At 50.8% G+C, this 12,510-nt stretch overlaps 3 protein-coding genes across 13 annotated transcripts; all 3 read left to right on the plus strand.

Moving 5' to 3' along the window:
* Positions 1–230: 230 nt before the first annotated feature.
* On the plus strand, positions 231–1,891 carry LOC112883367 (DIMBOA UDP-glucosyltransferase BX8-like). Its single transcript, XM_025948659.1, has 2 exons — positions 231–881; positions 980–1,891. Exons 1-2 carry the CDS (start codon positions 401–403, stop codon positions 1,876–1,878), a joined length of 1,380 nt encoding a protein of 459 aa, XP_025804444.1. The 5' UTR covers positions 231–400; the 3' UTR covers positions 1,879–1,891.
* A 4,044-nt stretch (positions 1,892–5,935) lies between these two features.
* Positions 5,936–8,980, plus strand: LOC112881882 (S-norcoclaurine synthase 1-like). 2 transcript variants are annotated; one of them, XM_025946786.1, is made up of 4 exons: positions 5,936–6,295; positions 6,728–6,975; positions 7,746–8,067; positions 8,455–8,980. In XM_025946786.1, the coding sequence occupies exons 1-4, from the start codon at positions 6,014–6,016 to the stop codon at positions 8,692–8,694; spliced, it is 1,092 nt and encodes a 363-aa protein (XP_025802571.1). In that variant the 5' UTR covers positions 5,936–6,013; the 3' UTR covers positions 8,695–8,980. The 2 variants fall into 2 exon arrangements, with proteins under 2 accessions (XP_025802571.1, XP_025802572.1); XM_025946787.1 differs by having other exon boundaries at positions 6,728–6,945; positions 8,455–8,778.
* Positions 8,981–9,868: 888 nt separating this feature from the next.
* On the plus strand, positions 9,869–12,510 carry LOC112882365 (ricin-like). Of its 10 annotated transcripts, none has more exons than XM_025947404.1 (3): positions 9,869–9,982; positions 10,234–10,366; positions 10,458–12,510. In XM_025947404.1, exon 3 carries the CDS (start codon positions 10,463–10,465, stop codon positions 12,251–12,253), a length of 1,791 nt encoding a protein of 596 aa, XP_025803189.1. In that variant the 5' UTR covers positions 9,869–9,982; positions 10,234–10,366; positions 10,458–10,462; the 3' UTR covers positions 12,254–12,510. The 10 variants fall into 10 exon arrangements, with proteins under 10 accessions (XP_025803189.1, XP_025803191.1, XP_025803192.1 ...); XM_025947406.1 differs by having other exon boundaries at positions 9,878–9,982; positions 10,285–10,366; positions 10,438–12,510; XM_025947407.1 differs by having other exon boundaries at positions 9,878–9,982; positions 10,285–10,366.

A 12,510-nucleotide genomic window follows, 5' to 3' on the forward strand; every position in this document is an offset into this window, starting at 1 on the left:
CGTTCTCCACTACCACATCATAACTACAAAAGATGTATATGGTTCGCAACGTGTTTAATGTGTGTGCCTGGCAGCCTTGAGTCTGGGTGTCATCCTTAGCCAAACCAAACATCCACAAACACACACATGGTCAGAGTGTTGTCTTGCCACGGCAAGTCCGAAACAACCGTCGTCTCCTAGCTCGATCAATCCCCTTTCTGTTTTCGCTTTGCAAGGCAACGACAGCGTAAGCAAGCTCGTTGTGGTCATGCCTCGCAACACCCTCTCACGCGCCTCATCAGGCTCCATGCCAAGATAAGCTCGCACAGCTCCTCGCCAAGATGGCGTGCCAGTGCCAGCCAACACTTCTCCCTCCTCTCGCAGCCACAGCAGCCTGGGCTCACCACCACCAGCACCAACGATGGCCGGCGACTGGCGCTCTCCCATCGGCCGCCGCGTCGTGCTGTTCCCCTTCCCTTCCGGGAGCCACATCACCCCGATGCTGCAGCTCGCGGGGCTCCTCCGCGCGCGGGGCCTCGGCGTCACCGTGCTCCACGCCGACTTCAACGCGCCCGACCCCGCGCGGCATCCGGAGCTCGCCTTCGTCTCCATCCGCGAGTCCCTCCCCGACGAGGTCGCCGCCAGCCCCGACCAGGCCGAGCGGATGATGGGCCTCAACGCCGCCTGCGAGGCGCCGTTCCAGGCGGCGCTCGAGGAGCTGGTGCGCCGCGGCGGCGGGCCGGTCGCCTGCGCGGTGGTCGACGGGCAGTGGTACGGAATGCTGGGCGCGGCCAGGCGCGCCGGCGTCCCCGCGCTCGCGCTGGGGGCGGGCAGCGCCGCCGCGTTCCTCGCCATGCTCGCCGCCCCACGCCCTCGCGCCGACGGCTACGTCCCCATCGAAGGCACGTACCGGTAAAACTGTGATCACGTGGTGCCGACGGCGACGTACGGCGACTGGTACGTACACCTTGGTAACAGTCGTTTGGTTTCCTTCTTGCAGAGGCCGATCGGCTGGACGAGGTGGTGCCGGGCCTCGAGCCACTCCGCGTGCGAGACCTGATCGGCCTCGACGGCAGCGACGGCGAGACGGTGCTCCGCTTCGCCGCCTCCGTCGCCGGCGCCGTGCGGGACGCCTCGTCGGGCGTCGTGCTCAACACGTTCGACGCCATCGAGGGCCCGGAGCTGGCGGGGATCCGGCGCGAGCTGTCCCGCCCGGTGTTCGCCGTCGGGCCGCTGCACCTGGCGGCCGGCCCGCCGGCGGTGCAGCAGCACGCGCCGGACGGCGGCTGCTTGGCGTGGCTGGACGCGCGGCCGCCGCGCTCCGTGCTGTACGTTAGCCTGGGCAGCGCGGCGCGCGTGGACCGCGCCGCGTTCGAGGAGATGGCGTGGGGGCTGGCCGGCAGCGGCGTGCCGTTCCTGTGGGTGCTCCGCCCCGGCTCCGTCGGCGGAGCCGCCGACGCCGACGGCGACTTGCCGCCGTTCCCGGAGGAGCTCCACGAGACGGTGAGGCGCAGGGGCAAGGTGGTGGCGTGGTCGCCGCAGGGGGCGGTGCTGGCGCACCCGGCCGTCGGCGGGTTCTGGACGCACTGCGGGTGGAGCTCGGTCGTGGAGGCCGTTTGCGAGGGGGTGCCCATGCTCGTGCACCCGTGCCTCGCCGACCAGACGGTGAGCGCGATGTACGTGGCGCGGCGATGGGGCGTCGGGATGGAGGTCGGGAGGGTGGTCGAGAGGACGGCCATGGCGAGGGCGATCCGGAGGCTGATGGCCAGGGAGCACGGGCCGCAGGCGCCGAGGGAGAGGGCTCGCCTCCTGAGGACGCAGGCGAGGCAGTGCGTCGCGGAAGGAGGGCCGGCTAGCTTGGCCATCGATGACCTTGTGGAGTACATCATGGGTCTCTGAGCATGATCTTGGTTGGGGACTGAATGGTGTGCCACTCAGCTTTGGGCATGAGATGTGCTTTGAACAATGAGCTGTTTTATCTATGTAAATATGAAATAAAGAACTGCATCTCAATGTTACAAAAGTGTGTTTTTAAAATCAAGGTTTTCGAAAGTGTGTTTTTAGCACTTACAAAACAAAATTCGCCACCATTTACTCGCAGTGCTGACGCAACCATGGGATCACTAACGACTCGAGTGCCTCGTGCTGATCCGGCGCAGCCTGAAAGCCCCGTTGGCTGTGTGGTTGGGTTGAGAACGAGCATTTGGGCCACCACGGCTGTACTCTGGACTGCTTCAGGTAATATCTGTATCACAAAATTCACACCCATATATATTCTCGTGATATCAAGAATAACATCAAAAGTTCTAAGATCATTGGCAAAGTAGGTTTTGTTTCAAGTAACTTTTGCAGAGTAACAGATAAATCCAGTTCAATTACAACTATGCATCACATAGAGAATGTCAAGCAAATTTTGGACTTCCACATGCCTTGCTGGGCTTCTTCCACAACACTAATTTCAGAGTTCCTAAAGTATGGCAATAGCAACTGTCACCGCAATCACCTACATATAGGTATCAAGAACCAGGTAAAATTGTGCAGGAAGCATCAAAGGTTTTAAGATCTTCAGACAAGGTCGTGTTTCTTTCAACTAAACTTCTCAAGGAGTAACAGGCAAATGCAAATGCAATTACAGTCTACGCAGAAGATCATAGAACGGCAAGCAATGTTCTGGACTTCCCACTTCGGTAAGATCAATTCCAGAGCTGGCAGTGGCACTGCAAGTTTGCAGTCATGCCTGCAACACCAAAAGGCGTTCAGACTTTTGAGTGTGGTCATGAGGGCACTGAGGTCGCAGGTGAGCTTCTCCTCTGGGATCATCTTGCCACTATCAAAGCTCTCCACGCTGTACTTGTCGAGAGTCAAGTGAGGCCTGCATTCAACAACCTAATTAGTACTAAACTAACAGCCTAATCAACACAAATGGTAGAGAAGCGGATGCAGGTGTCCCTGACCTGGCTGCATCGGCGACGTCCTCCGGTGACAGCTCTGGGAGAAGCCCCTCGAGCATCCGCATCATCTGCATCCTGCAGAGCTTCATCTCGGGGCACGCGATCTCTTCATTGGATTCGAAGCTGATCGAACCCGCCCTGACGCTGCCTGGCCGGCCAACATCGACGTCCACACGGCCGGCGAACAGGTTGTGGTAGCCCAGGTAGCGCAGCCGCGGCGCCCTCAGCGTGAACGACCTGTACTCCGCGGTGCCCCCGGACGTGCAGGTCAGCACGAGCTCCTCCAGCTCCGGCGCGTCGATGGTGACCTGCCCAAACGGCTCGAAGGAGTCGTCGTGCGGGCGGACGTCGACGTCCTCCATGTCGAGGCTCTTGAGAAGCGGCAGGCGGATGTCGACGCGGGCCTGCTCGACCGTGGAGAAGGAGACGGCCAGGTGCTCGAGCAGCGGGCACCACGCGGCCGGCGTGAACGGCGCCTCGACGGTGACGCTGAGGAGGGCCAGGGAGCGCAGGGAAGGGAGGCGCGGCCACTCGTCGAGCGACACCTTGTCGAGGCGGAGCCTGCGCAGGGCGGCGGCGCCTGGCCCGGCGATGGCGGGCGCGATGTGGTACTCCCCGTCGACGTCCAGGCGGCGCGCCGCGGGCGGCAGGTCGGAAGGGGACGGCGACGCGGATCTCGCGCGCATCGGCGAGCGCGATGAGGCGGTCGGCGTGGCGCGGCATGCGGGGGTCGGCGACGCTGTAGTCGAGGGCGAGGGTGTCCACCCTGGACGCAGACCCGTCCCGCGCGCGGCGGCCGAGGGCGAGGCGGAGGCCGAGGATCGAGCCCTCGTCGAGGACGCCGGGGAGGGAGCGGTCCGTGCCGAAGACGTAGTCCTCCAGGTAGACGAACTCGTAGAGGCGGAGCTTGACGACGGGCGCGTGGTGGTGGATGTGGCGCCACGGTCGGGACAGCGCCGACAGCTGGACGATCTGCCGGAACGGGAGGGAGGCGACGATCTGCACGCGGAGCTCGAGCGGCAGCGCGGTGAGGTGGTCGGCGCCGTCGCCGGGGGCAAACCAGGGCTTCTTCCGCGCCGGCGCCGCCATTGTACCCTCCCGCCGTCTTTGCACTGGCAGCTCGCGGTTTTGGAGGGGAACCGACGAGCCCCCGCCATTTTTTCCCGCCAAGTTGTTTTTGTTACTGCCTTTTTCGCGCGCACGCCCCGTTACGGAATTATTACTTCAGGGGCTACAATGTTTATAATCATGCAAGAATTTTTAACACTAAATTTTTACATTGGAACAATCAAAATGTACAATAAATAGTTAATTTTTTATTACTAGAACAATACGAAATATATCACGAAAACACTGGTGAAACTAAAAAACTGGTTTCATTCGGCTTCCAATTTTTTTATTTTAGTTGGAGCTTACAAAATGGTTTCACGCTAGAACATCTTGATTTACGTAAAATAAGTGAAGTCGATGCCGCAATTAACGCTTCTCAACAAACTCTAATTTTTCACTGCAAGAACAATTCAATATATATGACATAAATCTTTTCACTACTTTAACAATCAATCACGTATATGTGTTTTGTATCTGATTATGAAAAATAAAGATGAATCATGTGAACATTGCGTGCCTGAGAAAACAAGAGGATACAAGTAGTATGAAAGAAAAGAAATAGTAAGATAGGAGGAATATAAAACAGAAGACGAAAAAGAAGAAGAGAAAAAAGGGGGTGGGGGAGGACATGGGCTTCGACTAGGCCACAACTGGGCCACCAACAAACTGAGGCAGAAGGAAAATGAAAAGAAAATCGAAAAAGGGGACATGGACCACTATTGGGTTGCAACCAAGTATCACCACCCAGCTCACAATCGTCCCGGATAATTATCTCACCCGGCCCTTTTATCTACAACATTTCATGAATCAATGGACACAGAAAGGCCACCTTCTCATATGCTTTGCTTATAAGCACTTCAATGAGTAACTATATAACTCATGTTCAATAAACAACAGGCATAACTTATAACTATACTGGTAGCTTTAGTCTTAGGCCCGGGGTTCAGGGACTAAAAAATAAAAATAAAAATAAGTTACCATCATATCGGATGTTTGGACATCAATTAGGAGTATTAAATATAGACTAATTATAAAACCAATTGCATAAATAGAGGCTAATTCGCGAGACGAATTTATTAAGCCTAATTAGTCCATGATTTAACAATATTGTGCTACAATCCTAATGATGGATTAACTAGGCTTTATAGATTCGTCTCGTGAATTAGTCTCCATTTATATAATTAGTTTTATAATTGACATCCAAACATCCAACGTGGCACGGACTAAAAATAAGTCACCAGATCCAGACACCCCCTTAATATACCATTTGACAACATCCCAAACCATCGATAAAATTAAATTACTCATCTGGTAATAAAATGCAACAGTTTTCTTGTGTTTCATAAGAAATACTACTCCCTTTATCTTTTCCTAGAGTAAATTTCGTAATGGTTTCTTGATCAGGACACCTAGAAGAATCTCCTGTAGATTTCTTTGGACAGATCCTCAAGTAACGCCTTTTACCTGCAGATTGCCAAATTAGAGATAGGAACTAGACTTCTGACCAAAGGTGACGCTGACCTGCACAGATTCCATCAACAAGTTTTGTTTAATCCAAATATTTAATAAGGAACAGAAAAATTGCTGATTGGCAAGATAAGCACAAGTGACACCTAATTAGCTAGGAAGACAGCAACTTAAATGAATCAAGTAAATGGGAGTTTAAGGATTCTTTGCTGTTGCATTAAAACCAAATGACTTTTCAAGAGTTGGATGGATGGCATTCTTATTTTTGAGCAAGTTGTGACATTATAAATAAAGTTCTTTATCGGATAGATCAGCTGAACACTTATTTAGGGAGAGTCAACAACCTTATTTTTAAGCAGGATGTGACGTGCATAAAAAATGGTACTTTAAGCTCTGAAAGTCTGAATCAATAATTGGAGCCTCCTATATTGTGGCCACCAACACCGAGGACGACATGACCGTACAAGCAAGCCAAGTACTGCATGATTCGAGCTCTGTGAGTCTGGATGGAGATGGAGGCTCCGAGGAGTAGTGAAGCTAGATGGTCAAGGGTGGCTTCATCGCTCCCTGTCAGGAATGTACAAGATCTCGCAGCATGTTCTGAGGGGTTGACGGAAGAGAAGCTTAAAAGGTACATCCGGCTGGACATTCAAGATGATGATGATGTCGTCGCCGAGCAATCCGGTGAGGTTCCGATGATCGACCTTGGTAAACTCTTCAATCCTGATTTTGCAGAAGATGAGTCTGCTCGCCTCAGATCTGCTTGTGAGGATTGGGGATTTTTTCAGGTACACACTCAATTGAACTTGTAAAAGATGAGCTGAACCAGTATTAGGTTTGTATATTTGAGTAGATGGGGTAGTCCCCAACTGACCCTTTGTCAATTTTGTTGTGGTATCATCATATATTCATATCTAGCGAGATCCCATGCTTTAGTTTGTTAAAATCCTAAATTCTTATTCATCATATGTGTTAGGCTACTGATAATCACACACGGCGATGACACACAAACCACTGAATGAATTTGTGGTTACGCTTACTGATCGATGAGATGCCATGCTTTCAACCTTCCATTGTGTTACCATTTTTATTGATGAAAAAAGCTACCATTTTATCATTTTTAGTGCATACATGAAGTTTGAAAAAAACACCAAACTATAATTTAATTGCTCTGATGCGTGTTTTGTTAAGCACTTATGTCCAACTTCTGTCTCTCACAGCTTGTAAATCACGGAGTACCAGACGATATTATTGCAAGTATAAGAGGTGATATTGAGAAGTTCTTCCAACTTCCCCTTGAGGTAAAGAGTACCTATGCACAGCTTCCAGGAGACCTTCAAGGTTATGGCCAATCGTTTGTTGTGTCGGAGAGGCAAACACTTGACTGGTCTGACATGTTTGTCATCATAGCCCATCCATCTCAGGCCCAGGATATGAGGTATTGGCCTGTTCAACCGCATACTTTCAGGTCAGCGTGTCTAATAAACTGCAGAAATCCGGGAGAAAATTAAATATATGTGCTCAAGTTGTCATATAAATTGACATCTTCCGTGTTGGGTGTAATTAAGCATCATATATTCATATGGCAACTCTATTATTGTGACCTATAGACCTGCTTATGACCATTTAATCTCGTAAAGTACTAAGTTAACATCATGTCAGTTATCCACACATTATACAAAACAGAATAGAAGACTAAGATTAAAATTATCCTCAAATTACATGAACTTTTATAGATAAAGGTCAAATATCGTTATAAACTGGTCAAACATTAAACGTCTGGATTTATTTTCATTTTTTATGGTGTATGTCTCTTCAGTTGTACAGCAGTATAGAGGCTGTAGAGAAGAGCATTAGTGGACATTCCAGTTTGTGAGGTATCTTAAAATTTACTATTGAGGACATGCCTTTCTTATTTCTGTATTCAATGTCCAACACTACAGTTAAGTGACTGTAAAGATTTCTCTTTTATAAACTGCTAATAGTGAACACTAGAAACAACACATCAGGATTGTATGCGGAGAAATTGAAATTTTGAATATAGATATACAAAAGTATTATTGAGAAAATGTTGATGGTCATGAGAAAGTAGTATGTGCATAGACTGCCCAAAGAAGGTCGAAACAAGCCATGAGTTGTACTGTGGTTCGAGTTCTAAAACTGGCCAACAGCTAAACTATACATTTAAGAATCCAATACACTTCTCAGTATAATTGACATTTTCATTTTTTATACCAGGAAATCTATTGAAGATTACTCATCCGAGTTGATGAAAACTGCACATTCCATTGTTACCGCCATTGCAAAAACACTAAATATCGATCTCGAACTGATGGTTGACAAATATGTGTGTCAATATTTGAGAATGAATTACTACCCTCCATGCATGACCATGGCCAAGAAGGTTTTGGGCTTCTCGCCCCATTCAGATGGATCTTTTCTGACCTTCCTTTTAGAAGTTAATTCAGTTCAAGGCCTTCAAATTAAAAGGCACAATGCATGGATTCCTGTGAAACCAAATCCTAATGCATTGTTGGTGAATGTGGGTGACTTTCTTGAGGTACAAAGTCTTCCAAGAAATTAATTTCTTCCATATATAGATATACAAAAGTATTATTGCAAAAGATAGAGCACTTATTGCAAAAGTATTAACTTGATGCTATATGAAAAATCCATGATCAACACATATAACCATGAAAAAAAGATCAATCAGGATTTATGTTTATAAATCACTGTTTAAAAATATTATCTTCTACATAGTCTCTTAAACTCCCACATTATATATAGGGTAAAAGCTTCTTGCAAAAACATGAGAATGAATCCTGTTTACTGTTCTTTTTTTCTCAAAATGCTTTCTTTAAATATAGAGGTGGATGAATGATTATTTCGAATCTGGACCAACTTCATACCCAACTTATCTTTTTTTATTTATTTTTTATGTTTGCAGATTATGTCGAACGGGAAATATAAGAGTATCGAGCACAGGGTCACAATAAACACCAATCAGGAGCGGTTGACCTTATCTGCGTTTCACGTTCCATCACTTGACGGAGTAGTTTCCCCAGTTCCTGGTATTGCAGAAGAGAGGCCCCTGTACAAGACAGTGGGAGTAGAAGAGTATTCGAAACTCTACATGTCAAACAAGTTAGATGGGAAGAGAGCATTGGATCATGCAAAGTTACTCTGAAACGGCAAGCAGGGCTAGTACAGGCCACAAGGAGTGGACAGAGGGCCCTTGTGAAGGACAGTGATCTGCGGCAATTTCAGCACGAGCATGTTCTGCTTCTGCTAAGCTGCTATGTCTGTGATTTGAACTTTTTTTTAAAGACTTCGCACTACTCATCATGTATGTGGGACTCTTATGTTTGGATGTCAGGCCTGCATGTGCATGACTGTGGTGTGCATGTGTGAGACTCTTTATTGTTCTGATAAGCTCTGAGATGTCCGAAATATGAGGCATAGTTTTCAAGTCACAAACAGCTATTAAGAAAAATAATAGTTAGTATCATTTTGCTGGCTAAACTATCACGGTCCATTTTCTTACTTCACGGCCAGTTAATGGAAAGGCCCTGCATCTGGGCTATTTCCTTCCATTCACTGCGTGCCTTCTCCGAAAAAAAATATACTTTGCTTCCCCCCAAGAGCTTCATTCTCTGATGCCATGCCAAAAGAAATGAGAAGGATATAAACCATGAACCACATATCCATGATCATTCGTTATGGCAAGTTGCTCTTCATTATTCGTTGTACTACTCGTCCGGTCATTAGTGTTTCAGACACTGATATGGACAAAAATTTTAAGACTATCACCATGGTCATCTTTTTTCCTAAATATATGATAGGTTTATCGTGTGTTCTAGTAAGTTATGAAGATCTAGTATCTGACTAAACTTTGATGATGACTACACCGTTGCCTGAGACATCAAGTCTTTACAACTGAAGTATTGAGCTCTTTTATTTACGGTTGTTGGAAACCATGTTGAGGCTTCTGTTACCATGATAATAGCAGTGATGGACTTCAATCTTCTGTTGTGACAAGCTACATTGTATCTATACTTTTTTTTTTTGCGTATATAAACTGCAGCATCACCAACTGTGATGCCACCAGCAGTTTCGGCGCCTCGGAGAAGTAACCTCGGATCCCCTGTCACCCCCCCCCCCCCCCAATAATGCCCGGCCCGGTCGTCGTACCACGGCCGTCGCCTTTCTTGCCGGCCGGCCTCGCCGTCGCGTTCCTCGACACGCATGGTCCTTTGGCCAGAGGCGCTCGTGACACACTGCAAGCCGGTCTGGACTCTGGATGGATGGGTGGACCTGCTGCCTGCTACATCTACGTGGAGCTGCTCGACCGGGAGTGATCCTGTCGACAACGACACGTCTCCGGCGAGCGCCGTTGCGCTGCCGCTCCAGCTTTAAAACAGGACGATCCATCTCCGTCCATCGTCACCCTGCTTTGGCCATGGCGGCAGAATAAGGTAGCAGCATCGCCGGTCCTCTGGTATTGTTCCTCTGAAGTCTGAATTAATCATCTTTCCTTTATCCTATAGCTGGCACTGGCTTTGCTCTGCTTCAGTATTTATAAATTTACATATATTCAGTATGTAAAATAAAAAGATATTGCCGTCTTATTAAAATGAACTACCTCTCCTAATTACTAACTACACAGATATCGAATCTTATTATCTTTACTTCCAGATATCGAATCTTATTATCTTTATTCCTCCAGCCATGCACAAGTGAGTGGCTCTTCAACTGTAATCTTCAACTTGTTCTGCAGAACAGCTCCGATCTTAAATATCTGAAAGTCACTTGAGCCATCTCCACTGTATCTTAAGCACAAGCCATTCTACATTTCCAAGGTACTTTTTCACAACCTTTTCCATGTTTGCCCTTCTTGATTGCATGGCTAATATACACCAATGAGCTATAGATGCCATTTATGTTTCGCAGTGACTATGAAAGGAGGGATGCTACCAATTTTCCTGATGCTGCACTTGGTACTACCATGGCTCTGCCTTGCATCACCGGCTTTAGCATCTGAAAATGGCGATGCAGTAGTAGCTCTCAAAGACTACCCACAAGTGAAGTTCAGCACCGCTTCGGCGACACCCGAGACGTACCGGAGCTTCATCGCCTCCGTTCGTGCTGCTCTGGTGAGCAAATCAAAGGGGAACAAGAGCAATGGGATCCCAGTGCTCCTCAGCGAAGACGATCCCCTTGCGCTCCAAACATTTCTGAACATTACTCTGACTAACACGGCAGGGCATTCTGTAAGCCTGAAAATGGACGTCACCGGAGCCTATTTCTCAGCTTACGACGCATTGAAGTACTCGTGCCTGCTCAAAAGATCAGGCCGCACATTCTCGTCAGCAATCTGCTACAATGACCCATGGTCATCAGGTTCAGTTGGTAATAAGCTGCTGCAATCCAGCAGCAGCGATAGCCTTCCTGCAGCTGCAGGTGGTGTCGCCAGCGACGACCTTGAAGCCGCAACATGGCGAGCTAAGGATCTGGACGATGCCGTCTCGTCCCTCTTCCTGTTTGCCACCGGCAAGGCCACGAAAGAAGACTTGAGCCGCGGCGTCGCCACCTGCGACATGATGATCGCCGGCGCGGCGATGTCCCCGTACGTCGAGCGGCGGATGAGCGCCGGCGTGCGGAGCAGCAACGGCGTGCCCGACGACCCGAGCCTGCACGGCCTCCAGGCGCGCTGGCCGGCGCTCTCCGCCGCGGTCCAAGGGTCTCACCAAGGCGTCTTCGCGGCCCCGGTCAGCGTCCAGCTACGAGACGGCAATTGGATGCCAGTGGACAACGTGCGCAGGGTCGTCCCCCTCCTGTCCTTCCTGCTCCACGACAGCTGCAAGAAGGCTTCTTCCCCCAAGCCGGTCATCAGGTCCGTCGCGCAAGAGCCGGACATGGGCGGCGGCGGCGCTCCGGCGTGCGCCGAGGCCGAGCCGACGGTGCGCATCGCCGGAACGGAGGGGAGGTGCGTCACCGTGCCCAACGGCTGGTACTACAACGGGAACCAGGTGCAGGTGTGGCCCTGCAAGTCCAACGGCGACGCGGACCAGCTCTGGACCTTCAAGCGGGACGGCACCGTTCGGTCCAACGGGATGTGCCTGACCAGCACGGGGACCTCGCCGGGAGACAAGGTCGTGGTCTGGGACTGCCCGCGCGCCCCGACCGACGGCGTCGTCTGGGAGGCGCGGGTCGACGGCGCGATCGCGCTGCGGGCGTCCGGCTCCAGCGGCCTGGTGCTGGCGGCGGCGGCGTCGACGATCTTCACGGGCCTCACGGTGCAGCGGGACGACCGCAGCAGCGTCCAGTCGTGGACGCCCACCAACTACACGGCGCCCCTGGCGACCGCCGTCGTCGGGCCCGGCGACCTCTGCCTGCAGGCGGCGAGCGGGATCAGGGGCCCGGCCTCCGTCGCGGCCTGCCACGACGGCGCGTGGTGGTTCCTCTACCCCGACGGCTCCGTCCGCTCCCGCACGCGGTTCTTCCTCCGGCAGTGGTGGTGCCTCACCGCCGACGCCGCGGGGAGGGCGGTGGTGAGCTTCTGCGCGACGGCCGGCTCGCCCCGCCAGCGGTGGGCGTTCCGCAACGACGGCAGCGTCCTGAACGCCGGCGCCGGGAGCGTCCTGGACGTGAGGGCGTCCGGTGGCGGTGGCCAGAGCGGCGGCTGGGAGGTCGTCGTGTCGCCGGCCACGGGGAGTCCCACACAGGAGTGGGCGATCATGCTGTGATCTGATCGACCGACCCATCGAGATGGATGCTGTGATCATGATGTGATCTGCTGATCCATCGATGATCACCAATAATGCGTGCTAGAAGACTAGTGTGTTTTGTACTCTATGTCGGGAGTTGGGTTGGGAACTCTAAGCATGCAGCAAGCTAGCTGAAGCTAGTTCTGTACAATAATGCAGGCATGCCTGCTACCAGTATCTAAGACTTGAACAAAGTCTAGCTATGTGTGCAGAGCGGAACGCTCTCCATTACCCAA

Source organism: Panicum hallii, chromosome 2 (assembly GCF_002211085.1).
Source record: "Panicum hallii strain FIL2 chromosome 2, PHallii_v3.1, whole genome shotgun sequence".
Taxonomy (NCBI): Eukaryota; Viridiplantae; Streptophyta; class Magnoliopsida; order Poales; family Poaceae; genus Panicum; species Panicum hallii.

What these genes read in the sequence shown, in the direction of transcription:
- LOC112882365 (XM_025947404.1), top strand. Translation starts at nt 10,463, where the DNA reads ATGAAAGGAGGGATGCTACCAATTTTCCTGATGCTGCACTTGGTACTA.
- LOC112881882 (XM_025946786.1), top strand. Translation starts at nt 6,014, where the DNA reads ATGGAGATGGAGGCTCCGAGGAGTAGTGAAGCTAGATGGTCAAGGGTG. An exon ending in AGGATTGGGGATTTTTTCAG is followed by an intron (nt 6,296 to 6,727) that starts GTACACACTCAA and finishes TGTCTCTCACAG; the next exon opens with CTTGTAAATCACGGAGTACC. An exon ending in GTTCAACCGCATACTTTCAG is followed by an intron (nt 6,976 to 7,745) that starts GTCAGCGTGTCT and finishes TTTTTATACCAG; the next exon opens with GAAATCTATTGAAGATTACT.
- LOC112883367 (XM_025948659.1), top strand. Translation starts at nt 401, where the DNA reads ATGGCCGGCGACTGGCGCTCTCCCATCGGCCGCCGCGTCGTGCTGTTC. An exon ending in CGGCTACGTCCCCATCGAAG is followed by an intron (nt 882 to 979) that starts GCACGTACCGGT and finishes TCCTTCTTGCAG; the next exon opens with AGGCCGATCGGCTGGACGAG.